The 15147-nt window shown below is 39.8% G+C and overlaps 1 protein-coding gene and 1 non-coding gene across 2 annotated transcripts in view; one reads left to right on the plus strand and one right to left on the minus strand.

The window, feature by feature from the left end:
- Positions 1 to 15147, minus strand: part of Wdr7 (WD repeat domain 7) — a 270408-nt gene that overhangs the window by 59185 nt on the left and 196076 nt on the right. The window contains exon 21 of the mRNA XM_028774209.1: positions 13250 to 13436. Within this exon, the coding sequence (XP_028630042.1) occupies positions 13250 to 13436 (187 nt within the window). The remainder of the gene's footprint in view (positions 1 to 13249; positions 13437 to 15147) is intronic.
- LOC114626820 lies at positions 8409 to 8515 on the plus strand. The gene has a single exon (XR_003712298.1). It is a non-coding gene; the product is annotated as a U6 spliceosomal RNA (small nuclear RNA).

The following is a 15147-nucleotide window of genomic DNA, read 5'->3' on the forward strand; positions in this document are numbered from 1 at the left end:
AGAGTCAGGGTGTTCTGGCATCAGATACAAAATCGAATTATTAACCGTGAAGACTGAAAACAGTATGTGCATCTGTCCAAAAGGTTCAAAACGCCTTGTTAACAAATTATCAAGAACTACTACTGAATACATATCACAAAGCTCAAAAAGGCAGGGATGGATACTGTGCTAGACGTTTTAAAGTTTTGTCCTAGGTTAAGTTAAAGATAATTTATTCATAAGGCCATGTTAAGAAATGATAACCGAGGCTCTTTTGTGAAAGGAAGCAGAACCCATTCCTGTCTGTGAAGTTATAAAAAGAACTGAGAATGACAAATTACTGTTCCCTGGCTACTGTGTTCAGTCTGAAAGCTCCCCAGACTGCTGGCTATCCCACACCAGTACTTGCAGAAAGCCCACTAAGTACATGCGCCACCACTGACACTCCTTTAGTATCAAAAGTGAGCTGATATTAATTTTCTTAACATAAAGGAGAGATGGTAAACAGTCTTCATAGAGCGATGTACACAATGAAGTGAACTTTTCTAGACTATGAGAGCGTGATGTCTTGATATAACTGTATAGACAATACATCTCATCTCTGACATGAATCCAGCAGCTTATATACACACATATGCACATATATATGCACATACACACATATATGTATGTATATATACACACATGCACACATACACACACATACATATATATATATACACATACACATATATATGTACACACACACATACACACACACACAAGACTTTTGACTAAAGTGTAGACAAGGTGCCACATATTAATTATGCAAATAAAGTATTTCATTACATTCATTATAATTTTTCTAGCTAAATAATTTTAACTTAAATGAATACGTGGAGATCCATTAGAATGTATTTTAAACAAATCTATGATCTGTATGTATAAACTGGATTATATAACATTCACAAAAAGTTTATGTCTTTTTATAATTATCCTAAGAATGGTTATTTTAATTTTTAGTTGAAAATAAAGATGAGTTACACGGTTATTCTTAACCTCAAAGGAGGTAAACAGATGGCAGACATTTTGCTTTAATACTTGGTGGGTACTGTATTACTTAAAAGCAGTGGTCTTCAACTGGGTCATGATCCCTGAGGGTGTTGGGCCCTTTCACAGTGGACACATATCGGATATCCTGCATATCAGATATTTATATGTGTAGGAAGATTTTTATGTATAGCAAAATTATAGGTATGAAGTAGCAATGGAATAACTTTATGGTTGGGGTTACCACATATGAGGAACTGCATTAAAGGGTCACAACATTCGGATGATTGAACCACGGCTTATAAATTTGACAATATAGAGCTTTCTCCAGGCTTTTTCCAAACTGAGGGTAGCTACAAAGTAGGGACTCAGATGAGAAGAGTACACAGAGGCTTTCTTTGATATTTAAAAATAAAATAAATTAAAAAGTGGGCTTTGAGAGTAAATCTATATCCTGAATCAAATACACACAGAAGGTGTGGGCTGCATGACCTGGTGCTCCTGGGTTGGCCCAGTACAGGTGGAAAGAATGGTATGCAGGATGGACAGCCAGCCAGGCTCCCTCCTGTGTTAAACTTTACCATTTCAGATACAGCAAGGCAACATTCACTACCTGACCAGTGGTGGAGCTTCGGAGTGGATTGTTTAATAATTATTGGTAAATTTATATTACATATCTATATTTTAGGTCAATTTCTTTAAAAGCCCCCCAAACTAGTTAAACACTTTAGATACCTTGTACTTTATTTTCATCAAAGTATATGACTAGGGGACAAGGGTATTGAAAGCAGGGGAATGTATGTAAACTAATTCTGAACAAACCTAAATCAACTTTTGTAAAACCAGTCTGTAGGGGAAAGGCACATCAGTTTCCTGGGGGAATCCATCCCACGCTGGCAAAGCTCAATACAGAAGGAAGGAACTAGACGTAGCCTAGGCTCTGGAGTGAAAGCTGGGCTTACTTTTGGTCTATGTGCCCAACATTCCCATTGGCAATAAAGAAATTTCACAAATGAAAAATCAGCTCAAAGAATGTTAAGTGAGGAGCTAAGGTACTGGTGCACCATGGTTCGTTCATATTTGCTACCCAGGTTTCCTAAAAAAAATTAAATGGAAAAATATCAGCAATAATGAATAATTTTTTTTTTTTTTTTGGTTTTTTCGAGACAGGGTTTCTCTGTGTAGCCCTGGCTGTCCTGGAACTCACTCTGTAGACCAGGCTAGCCTCGAACTCTCAGACACAGAAATCCGCCTGCCTCTGCCTCCCAAGTGCTGGGATTAAAGGCGTGCGCCACCACCGCCCGGCATGAATAAATTTTTGAACTGCATGGAACTGTGTTGTGTGATGGAATCTTATGCTGTGGATCACTGGGTAAGTGAATCATGTCTCTGTCCTGAGTACACAGTAAGTATACACTGTCCTTGCCGATACCTTTGCTAGTACACTGTGAAGGTATTAGCAGTGTCTGTGCAGGCAGCCCTCTGTTAATATAACACTGCATCACAATGCTTACACAGTACATCTTACTTGTCTCTTCACACAGGTACCACACACCCACTCAGAGAAAAACAACCAGGAAATATATAGTACAATTTAATATTTGGTGGGGGAACCAATACTCACATAGCTTTTATTATGCTGTGTCGTTATGATTATTCAGTTTTATTGTTATTCCTAATTATCTTACAATACATAATTTAAAAGTTTAGCTGTATCACAGGTCTATATGTAAAAGAAAATATTGCATATAAAAGGTTTGGGATTACCATGGTTTTGTGAATCAACTCAGAGTCTTGGAATGTGTCCCTATAGTTAAGGGAGATTACTGTCTTTCAGAATCACTGACCTTTGTACAAAGTAAAGACACTGGTGAACTAGGTTAATGAATTGGTAACATGACCAAATGGCCTTAGCTGAGTGGCTAAACTGCTTAGAGAAGTTTGTAGGGATATACTGAGATACTTGGGTTTCAGTTGTTTTATTCAATGCCAGGAGTGGTTTAAATGAAGATCAGGGTACACCTATCTGTTGTGTTGACCATAATACTTTAAAGGAGATTAATCATACATAGTAAGAGACAGAACTAGGATTCATAAAGTTCTTCAAAAGATGGAATTCAGCTAAATTAGAAGTCTTGGGGCTGGAGGGACCACTCAGCAGTTAAAAAGGCTTGTGCTGCAATCATGAGGACCAGAATTTGGATCCCAAAACCTTGAGTCAGAGTAAATACCTGTAACACAAGCTTCAAGCAGGATTGCTGGGGCTGGCTGGCTTCTAGCAGAGCAGAAGCCTTTTGCCTTGTCTTAGTTCTTTGCATGAGGGAGAAATTATTAGTTGGAAAGGAAAGAGTGGAAGAAAGAAAAGGAAGGAAGAGGAGACAGAGCTGTATGTGGGCAATAAATGCTTCTTGTAATGACCAATACTATGCAGTTATAAAGTGAAAGAAAGCAAAGGGTATATAAATCGGTCACTAACTTCAAATCAAAGGCCTGGTCATATACTAGCCTTCATTCACATCAGCAAAAGGCCATGTACATTTGGGAGAATTACCAAAGCTATTACAGTAAGAACACCATTAAGATTTGGTAAAGGGCACGGTCTGAAGAGAAGCCATAGACAATGGAAAAGAAAGCGAATCAACCATTTTCACACTGCCCTTGGGTTTGGTGGATAGTGATCATTTAGGAGGAGCTGATGTGCACATGTGTGCAAGTCTCTCCAGCAGTAACTTAAAGGTTGAGGCAGGATGACAGAGTGTAGTCAGGCTCACTGCTTGGGAATCAGGGCTCTGTCACTGCCTTGGGATCAGCCACCTTGTTAAAAAGCTGCAAGTTCCCAGAGCATAATGAAGAAGTTATGTCCTCTAGTCAAGACACTGCACTACCATCAGAGAAATCTTTCCAAGTCATCAACTCCATTTCATGAACTCCTAACCTAAATGCCTCCAGTGGATCCACCTCACTTCTGGGGAGGAGAAAGGCTCTGACTCTTTGCTCTGAGTGTGAAGTCTCTTAAACTCTTAGACCCTTCATAGCCTCCAACACGAATTTTCAGCTCTTGTCTTTTCATCATCACTATCCTCAACCTCAAACTGTACTAAAGAGCTACAGAAATAAAACAAATACCACAGTAAACCGAAAAGAATTGAAGATTTAGACATAACTCCACATGCCCCTTGGACAACTACTTATTGAGGAAGCCAGAAATATCCACTAGGAAAAAGAGAACATCTACAGCAAACAGTGTTGGTCAAACTACATGGCTGCATGCAGAAGAATGCAGATACATGCATACTTAGCACTCTGTACACCTCAACTCCACATGTAACTTAACATAAAACCAGAGGGAGGGCACAAACAAGGATGTTTGAGACTTACCCAGCAGGGGGAATGGAATGGTCGTCAAAGGCAATGGAGTGAGGGAACTGAGTGGAGAGGGGATCAGGATGATAAGTGGGGGATTTCAGGGTTGGATGTGGGGATGGTCAGATGGCTATGAGAATGAATGGGAATCTGCAACTGACAGGGCATGAGGAGGGGAGGTAGAGGGCATCTCGTGGAAGACACTGAGACCTGGGACAGAGGAGGCACCCAAGAATCAGTGGGGGCATTCTTAGCTTGACTCACTACACTGGGGATATGGAACCTCAGGAGGCTGACTCCTGTGGCCAGATATGAAGCCCAGTGGAGCAACAGGGACATCAGCCCACCCACAAATCTGTTTGCATGGTTTTAACAGATAGTAAAACAAAAGACAATCAAAATAGTGAAAGCAAAAAAGAAAAACCAGACATACTAAACCTGATAGAAGAGAAACTAGGAAATAACCTTGAACTCATCGGCACAGAAAAGACATTCTGAACAGAATACTGTTAACACAGGCAATAAGATCAACAATTAATAAATGAAATCTCATGAAACTGAAAAGCTTCTGTACAGCAAAGGACATGTCATTCAGACAAAGTGGCAGCCTTCAAAATAGGAAAATATTTTTACCAAATACATATCTGATAAAGAGCTAGTATCAAACATATATAAAGTATTCAAAAAACTAGATATCAAAAAAATAAATACCCAATTTAAAATGGGGTACAAATCTAAACAGAATTCTCAAAAGAGGAAACTCAAATGGCTGAGAAAAACTTAAAGAAATGTTCAGCATCCTTCCTTAGCTATCAAGGAATGGAAAGCAAAACTATTCCAAGATTTTATCTTACACCTGTCAGAAAGGCTCAGATCAGTAATACAAGTGACAGGATGGGGACAAGAATTTGGAGTAAGGGAACACTCTTTCACTGTGGGTGGGAATGCAAACGCGTACATCAACTATGAAAATCAATGTGGCTGTTCCTCAGGAAGATAGGATTCAGTCTACATAAAGATTCACCTACATCTCTCTTGGGCATATACCCAAGGAATGAGGGAGGCAGAGCCCCAACTGGACATACTTTATCCTTTCACATAGACCCTTGCTCAGCCATGTTCACTGCTGCTCTACTTATAATAGCTAGAAATTGGAAACAACCTAGATGTCTCTCAGCAGAAGAATGGATAAAGAAAATGTTTATAAAGAATATGCTTATACAAAGGAGTATTACTCAACTATTTAAAAAAATGAAATTTCCAGGTAAAAGGATAAGACAGGAAAAAAATAGTCTTGAGTGAAGTAACCCAAACCCTGAAACACAAATACAGTGTTTGCATATATGTAGATATAGTAACTGTTAAATCAATGATACCAAGCTATAATCTATAAAACCACAGAAGTCAGGTATAGTGTAGGGAGAGTGGGGTGGGGCACACAGCTATATCTCCTTTGAAAAGGGAAATAGAAGAGATAGTTATGGGATGGATGATAGGGAGCTAGAATGGGAGAATCAAGTGGACAGGGAAAGCAAAGAGGGTGACAAGGGAGGATATATGGAGATGCTAAAACTAAGAACTGTTTGAGGGTTAGAATGAAAACCTAATATAGTAGAAGCGTGTGTGTGTGTGTATGTGTGTGTGTGTGTCTGTGTGTGTCTGTGTGTGCATGATCTAAATAAAATTGCCAAGTAATGGAGGAGACAGAGCCCCAACTGGACATCTTGTCACCAAGTGATGCTTCCAGTCCCAGGACTGCATTACATCTAATTTAGTTGTTGGCCAAAGCAGTCCTATGGGAAATCCCCAAATAGCCTTGGCAGTTGCCAAGACAGTAAGTTTTTCTCCAGACACTGATAGTAAGGCCCCACTGAAGAAGAGAATACCTACACAATTCATTGACCATGGGGAGGTCGAACTGTGCCTACAAAAAGCCCTATTGCATAGTCCCGTTGTACTGCTTACCCTTAAGAATTCTTAAAGTAAGAAATGAAAATGGGTACGAAGTATCTACATAATTGTTCAACATCCTTAATAACCAGTTCTAAATGAAGATTAAAACTACTTTGAGATTTCATCTTACCCTAGTCAGAAGTCGAAGAGTAAAAACTCAACTGACAACTAGTGCTGGTGAAGATGTGGGAAAAGGCACTATATTCTCTGTTAGTGCAGATGCAACATGGTACAGCCTCAGGAAATCAGTACAGAAAATTCTCAGAAAGCTAAAAATAGATCTAAAAACATGGCTCAGCTATAGCATCCTTTGGTTTATGTGCACCTGACTCACCATCTTACTCCACAGATCCAGATGTCAACCACTGTCAAATTAAGAAATACTGCATGGATACATTCTAGGAGAAAACCTTAATATTTCTGCAAATAACCTACAAATCTTAGTGATCAGTAACAAGGCTTTGAAAACAGTTGCCATCAAAACAAAGAAAGCTAACATTGTTTTAGGTACGTACTTAATTACGTAACATCCAGGACTTCCAGCCTACACTTTCCTAGGAACACTAGTGTGTTAATACTTGTTTACAAGTTCATAAAGAATATGCAGCTCCTCTGTGTTAAGTTGAAACTTCACTTTTAAAAATATTTTACATTCTTCTTCTCCTTTTCCTTCTTCTCCTTCTTATTAGTGTGTATGTATGCATGCTATGACATGTCGTGGAAGTCACAGGACAGCTCTGGAGTTGCTTCTTCCCTTCTAATTTTACTTCGTTTCTGAGGATGCACCTGGCTTGCATCACTGGTCAGCAAGTACATACTGAGCCATTCCACCAATGCCTAGAGCTTTGTTTTAAAACTCAAAGCAGAATTCCTTTCCAAAGCTGGAAGATGGAAAATTTTCTTACTCTTCCAAACATGTTAGCTGCATATATTTATAGAAAATAAAAAACTATGCTAACCCTTATTATTAATTATTAACCTTATAAATTAATTTTTCAGAACAGAAACACTGTCCAGTATAGATTTCTAAAGCATGTTTGCATTTTTAGTGTGTTTCTTTCTATCCCTCAAACTTAACAGAAATGGTTAAGTTTGAGTTAAACTACTAAATTCTTCTCTCTAACTCTATAGAACCTTTAGGAATTAAATTAGAGATCAGAGTCCCCCAAGCTTCTGCATCTCTAGCTATGATGAGGCAGTCAAGGGGCTCAAGGACAACGGTTACCTTTCTTGGAAGTCTTTATCCTAAACTGCCTACCTAATTTCTATTTCCTCTATAACTCTATAGGAACCTTTGCAATGTATGGTGCTTCTCTGTATACCAAAGGTTCATGGCTTCCAGTAGCTCTGTTTTCCTGTCTGTGATTGGTAAGCTGTGACAATATCCTAAAAGCAATAGGCTTTCTGTAATCCGCTCATGTCCTCAGCTGTCCAGCACATGATGAGCATGGCCCCCTCAGCAGCTGGGCTCCGCTCCACTGTTCTTTCACAATAAAGGCCCTATACCGTGACCTAGGCAAATAGAATCCAAATCACAGGTCACACCAAGCTAAGCAGGAGTCTAGTCTTCTAGGAGCACAGGAGTTTTCTGCTTGTCTATAAAGTAGAATTTATGCACCATTTCTAACACTTTATCATTGTGTACAGACCCACAGAGATCTTTGAAAACAAGGAGTTCTCAACACAAAACACTGTGTGCCTCTAATTTATATTACAATTAACTAGGTGGCTCGTCAGTTATTTCAGGAAAGCACAGCCTCAATGTTAAAGTATAGTTCACACTGAATAAGCATACGATTCTCATTCATTTAAAAATATCCTCATAAAAGATGCTGCCTGTGGCTCACTTACCAAGCACACAGCATACACCTTAAGTATTGGGGCTGAGCATGGGAGCTGACAGTCCCAAGAGGTGGGCCCAGTCCTTCGACAAGTCACCTATCTCTCTTTACGATTAATATATAGAAATTAGCTAGCTTATTGAATGTACTGGGCCAGATGCAGCTGATGGAGACTGTCATATATAAAGTATGGTTTTATTAAAAGTTTACTGGTACCATCACTGTCTACCAATACACTAATGAGTGCTCGCTTTGGTAGCATATATACTAAAACTGGATCCACAAAGAAAAGATTTGGATGGCTCCTGTTTAAGGTTGGCAAAAACAAACAAAAAAGTGAAGTGTTGTATATTTAAAAAAAAATTAACTAATATTTAAACAAAAATTTAAATTTCTATAAGGTATAAGAACCTTAATGAAAATTTCATTAAATATAAAATCCAAAAGTATATTTAAAATTCTGCTCTTACCATTTTTGTAATCTTTATTTAAGATGCCTTTAATTTTGCAGGTATTAAAATTTTGAATCGTCTTTAGCATTAGCTTTAGCTTTTGGAATCAGCTAGATCTGAAATTAAACCCAGTAATTTTTTACCATCTAGAAAACAAGTGATGGTGTCTTTCTCAGATTCATATACTATCTTGGTGTGCGGACTTGTAAAATGGGGGAAACAATGTTTATTGCTTAGGGCTTCTATATACCTAAATGAAAGCACAGCAGTCCACCCTGAGTAACACTGCATACTGGTAGAGTAAGCAAATAAAAGCCCAAAAATGTCCTTGAGCCCCTTGACTGCCTCATCATAGCCAGAGATGGCAGAGGCTTGGGGGGGCTCTGATCTCTAATTTAGTTCCTAAATGACTTTAGGGGTACCTCTTCAAGGGAGCGGGTGTTAGAGTAAACAATAAATGTCCACTAAGAAAAACTCTCATTCTTGTAAGACAACAGACTCTCTGGCCTGGGATCTAATGCTCCAGCTTTGCCAGGTCAAACACTTAGCTAAGAGGAAGACATTAAGCCACAGTAAAGAGACAGCTGCAATACATCCTTTAAAGGAATGTCGGAATTTTCCTTCCCAGAACCCCCTACCCTAGAACAGCAGCTCACTGTTGGGAGCCATGCAGCTTTGTAGATCTGCCCACTCTCCTGAACTACTCAGAAGACTGCATTTCCCCTTTCTTCCCTTCTGTGGCTTTTCTAAGCAGGCATTCCTTAACAAATTGGGACTCCCAAACATTTTCGGCTTGCTTACTATTTCCCTAAAGCTCCCTCCCAATCATTTAGTGCTTGTCTGTCACGTGTCTGACCTTCATGCCAGCTTAAACAGCATGACACCCCCACACCCCCACACCCAATTCTCCTCCAGGAAGCTGCAGAAATTTGTAGCTTGCCTGCCATGGGGGTTCTCTTTCAGACTCTAATAAAATTGTCCTTGAGCTTCCACTTGACTCCATTCCTAAATTATTTATTAGTTACACTAAGAGTTCTAAGAGGTGGATTCCAGTTTCCCCAGTATCAACACCACCTACACATACATTATATACACTACACAGTAGGTGGTACAGCAAGGAGCTTCTTGTTACAACCTGTTTCTAAAGGAAAAGCTTAAACCAGTCTTGTGCCTACCCTTCATTCCACTTCCCAAAGACAACTGGCAGGGAGCCACTGTGGTTTTGAGTGGTGAATCCGTTTGCATGATGTTGATTGGTCAGAGTGAGGCAGACTTTCACTGAGGCTCTGCTTAAAGACATGCCAGTGCCTGACTTGTGGCTGTTCTGCTGGGCACCATTGCTCTTCTTCACACAATATTTTGATGTGAAAATCCAGGCACACCTTCCTTCTCCTGCTAACTCATCCCGTCAGGCCTGTCCACCCCTTTACCACTCCCACCTCCTCAGAGTCCCAGACATCAGGAGGTAGGACCTTCGAATGAGTCTGCTGGAAACTAGAAATAACTGATGTTAGGTAATAGCCGCCCCTCCCCATCAGCAAAATATCCAAAAACACCGGAAAACAAGTGCTGCTGCCAGGCCAGAGAGAAGCGGTGAGTCAGAATTCTAGAGTAAGGTGTCGTGAACTCTGGGAAAACAATCTAGTGACCTCGAAGCACCTACAGTGTTGTGGAAAAACTCAGAAGTCAATTCTGACAGGGAATGTCAGTACTTGAAAGAAATGGAGGGAACACTCCTCTGTGATGTGTATTCTTCAGAACAAGGCCTGAGTTGCCTGTTCCCCCTGCCAGGCCTGCCCTCATAATCTTAGAAGATTTCTTTCCAGAAATATTAACTAAAATTTTAAGCACTTGTCCAATATAAAACCACGTTCACATGGCAAGCTTGGCACTATGGACAGAAGGAAGGCACAGTAAGTCAGCCTCAGCCTGCATGCAGGGTGGGGCGGGTGAGAGTTTCCCTTAAGCTGCGGGTACCCTGCTGCTCCGCTTCTGCTTCCCCCACCTCAGTACTCCGGCCTGGACTAACTGGGCCACGTATGTAACAGGCCATTTTCAATCTAAATCTTGTTAGAGATTAATAAGCAAACATTTTCTTGCTTATTATGCAATTTATCATGATGAAAAGTACATCAGACTCCTCAAGGCTACATGCTGATACATTCATTTATTCAGAGCTGTGTAGAGAAAGTCATACTAATCTTAGTGACAGAAAGAATATAATAGCAAGATTTAAATTACCTACTGAAAACTATAGAATTTATGTCTCTTGATATATTGTCTGTACATCTGTACATAGAGCATATATATATATATATATATATATATATATTCATATTCACACACATATGCATACATATATGTTTACTTTGGTGATATAATTTTGATATAAACTTATTTTTTAAAAAATTGTAAATGCTAGAACTAAAATGAAACCTTCCAGATAACAAAAACATATGTATAAAAACTTGTAGAATTGTGTTTGATCAGATTTGAAAACAAACCATATTTTTAGATATTAAGCTATTGCATACTTCTCAAGACAAACCAAGAGGGCTTCAGGAGCAGCAGCCTGTGCTGTGGTCTCCTTTGGGCACATAACAGCAAGCCAGCAGGAAGCTAAAGGTTTTAGACAGTGTTTTATCATACTAACCAAGAAACAAGTTAAAACACTTAAGATGTACTAACTGCTTCTCTAAGTTCTTTGTGAACATAAACTCACCTAGCATCAACCTTCTGAAACAAATACATTATTTTTCAATCAAGTAGTGAGGGAGACTTAGAGGTGAGATTAGAACACATGGAGGTGTGCCCAGAGGTACGAGAGGAAAGCTGCTGGCTAGGCTTGCACTAAACACCCCCTCCCTCCAGTTAATGAGAGGGCACTGGGCAATGGGCAGCTAATCTGTAGACAAAGCCATGGCACTGTACTCTAGCAGAAGGACAGCAGGCCCCCACCATGCTGTAACTGGAGGGACAGTGACATAAGGGAAAGCAGCTGTGAAGCCAAGAGCAGTTCACTTTAGTTTCCTACAAAGTCAACCATGACAACACTGGCAGGGCATTCATTTTCCCAGAGAGGCATGATGAGACAGATAGGACTTTCTATCACTGCATAGTCACTAGGATGAGACAGTTTAAAATGTAGAAAGAGAAGTGGAAACCTTGTGTGTACAGTGCTGGCAGGAATGAGAAAGTGTGAAACCATGAAAAACTGTGCAGCAGCTCCTGGAACTCTTAAACACGGAACTATCCTATGTCCTAGTAATCCCACTTTGTAATGAAAACGAGTTCTCACATAAACACACATCAACAGATACACAAGACATCATCACCAAAAGTGGGATGGAATTCAGCTAAAATCCAAAGTAGCACAGTGAAGCACGCTACAACAGGGATGGACTGTGTAAGAGGGATGAAGAGAAAGAAGCTTAACAGACCGGGGTGTCTACCTGGGCTTAGCACTACTGGGAACTAGGAGGCTGGGATGGCTGTGCACTGTCAGTTTACTTATGGCAATAATCACCAATTGTAGGCCACTTGTATAATACACCCAAGTGAGGCAAGGTTTTCTGGAACCAGGAGACTGGGTTTAAGACATCCATCTGTAGTACCACGACTCCTTGCCAGTTCACAAAGATGTGTCCACTTATGTCAGGCTAGTAACTCATTCTTTATTTTTATAATGAAGATTATAGTGTATTTAAAATGTAATGCATTTAATTTACTGTTTGTGTGTGCACGCATGTGTGTGTGTACATGTGCACACACATGCACTCACATGTACCAGTGCATCAGTGGAGGTCAGAGGACAACTTGCAGGAGTTGGTTCTTTTCTTCCACCATGTGGGGCCCAGGGATTGAACTTAGGTCATCAGTCAGGCTTGGTGGCAGCTACCTCTGCCTGCTGAGTCATCCCACTATCCCAACTACAATCTTCACTTAACCTGTCACTGACTATATGCAAAAGAAACCCCAATAAAGTTAATTTTAAAATTAACAGGAATATAGAGAGCAATTCTCCAAGTTTTCTAGCTGTCTTCTATTAGTAAAACATTTTAGATCTAGTACCAAGTATGTACATCACTTTCCTTATAAACAGTCCATTTACACAATTATTTATCAGTAATGTCTCGAGGTGTAATAAATACAATTTGAAATTTATATCACAGATCATTCACTGTCTCAAGGCTACCTCTCAATTTTCTTTTGAGTTTTGTATTGTTTTTTGTTTTTGAGACAGGGTATCATGGTATAGCCCTGGTAGGCTTTAAACTTACAACAATCCTCCTGCCTTGGCATCCTGAGTTGTGGCTAGAAGCTTGGCCATCATGTCCAGTAGACTTACTGCTAGTAAAACACATCGAGTTTCTTTTGTTGTTGTTGTTTTTTTCTTTTTTGTTTTTTTTTTTGAGACAGGATTTCTCTGTGTAGCCCTGGCTGTCTTGGAACTCACTCTGTAGATCAGGCTGGACACAAACTCAAAAATCTGTGTGCCTCTGCTTCCCAAGTGCTGGGATTAAAGGTGTGTGCCACCATTGTCCGGCACATACCGAGTTTCTAGAGGATAACCAACACCTCTGATAACTTCTTCCAACAACAATGCACTAACCCACCGGAACCTGCACATACTTGGCAAGTTGTTTCTCAGCATCTGCGCAGAGCTCCAGCAGCCCCATCAGGACAGCGGACACGTCCATGTAAGGCTCCCACACAGTGAACCCTCGCCCAATCAGGTCAATGGCAGTTCTCCGGATGGTGCTATGAAGAGGAAGTTTGGGACTTGGTGGCTGTAGCAGAAGAAATGTCAGTGCCTTGCCTGAAAAATAGAAATCCGAATGTTAAGTACACTTTGAAAATGTAACTATACTTCAAGTTTTTCCCCAAAAAGGGGGAACTTGTAATTTATTTGGTCCCATATTGTCAAGAGAAAAGTTAGGTTACAATGTTTTATAGTATATTCTTCAGTGCTTAGTTACATAATAGTTCTATACAAATACACATTTCTACATTAAAACATGAGTAGCCTAGCCCCCCTACAGTGCTACCTTCATCTCAGTATCACAAATAAAAAAGCTGGTTCAAATAATGTAATGTAGGATCTTAACAATTTTCCTTAAATAGTCCATTATTGAGTAGAATGCCTTGAAATGGAGGTGAAAAGAACTGTTCTTTAAGTCTGAGTCTATGGATGAGTTCTGTACAATAAGTGGTTCTGAACTTCTTAGTCATAGAACCTCTTAAGAATCTGTTGGAACAAATTAATAAACAGAATTTGGTGCATACATGCAATGTAATTTTACTTATAAAGAAAAATGAAACTATGACATTTGCAGGAAGATAGAAATAGAAAGCATGTTACATGAAGTAACTCAAGTGAAGAAAATCAAATATCATATTTACTCTCATGTCCAAGCCTTCCATTTGATTTTTATACACGCTTCTAGGGGTATGGGGGTTGCTCATGAAACTAGGAAAGGAACCATGAATAAAATGGCAGGAAGGGGAAACCAGCAAGGGTTTCTCCAAAGACTCTGGTCCTTATAGTGGCCCATCACAGCGTCTGCTCTTTCCATGCCTGGAGTGACCAGCACACACAGGGTCCCCGGAGCACCTCCGCCTTTATACCATTTCGCTCAGTGACCTTTGGTAGTTCAAGATTCCAACCATCCTGCTAGGGCAAATTGCACAGATCTGGCAATCCATGTGGATGGCATCAAAAGTGAAGTAGAGAAATGGTCATCTTCACACATAAATTTTAAGTCTATTAATAAGAAACTATTTGCTTCCATTTGATGAGCTGTCTTGGAATTACAAAGACATATAGATGACAAAATTCCACCTCTTTCTCAGAGGACTATTCAAACCAGGGTATGTAAATCTCAGATCCCTCAAAGGTTTACTGAATTAACCCTTTGACTTCAAGACATGTTGGTCAGTAAAGATGCTGATGACTCTACTGTTAACTCGAAATAACAGCATCAATGCGTTTGTAAGGACTACAGGAATCTACTGTTAACCAGAAAGAGCGGCATCAATGCCTTTGTAAAGACTACAGGAATTCTAAGTAGGAATTTGCTGATCAGAGGTGGAGGTAAACAGAAGAAAGCATTCCACACAAACAAAAACACAACAAGATTTGGGGATTACATAGAGCTCTGCATGGCTTTGCTTACACAGTCATGTATGTATGGAGTTCTTTCTGCCACTCTTCCCTGCTTACAGTAGAATGAAATTCTTTCTTTTTCTTTCTCCCGTCCTCTTCTCACTCTTCCTTCCTCTCCTGCACTCATCTTATGGTGCTAGAGACTGAAGACAGGCTTCACTTATGCTAAACACAGATTCTGCCACTGAACCATACACTAGCCTCATCCATGTAAGACAGTAATTAGAGTTGAGGATATTAATAAACATACCACCCTCTGGAACTTATTCTATCTACGATTTAGGTTGTTGTTTTTTTTTTTTAAAGTATGTGTGTAGGTGTGGTCTCCTGGAAGTCAGAATAGGGCATTGGATCCCTGGAGCTG

This window comes from Grammomys surdaster, unplaced genomic scaffold (assembly GCF_004785775.1).
Source record: "Grammomys surdaster isolate TR1022 unplaced genomic scaffold, NIH_TR_1.0 239, whole genome shotgun sequence".
NCBI lineage: Eukaryota > Metazoa > Chordata > Mammalia > Rodentia > Muridae > Grammomys > Grammomys surdaster.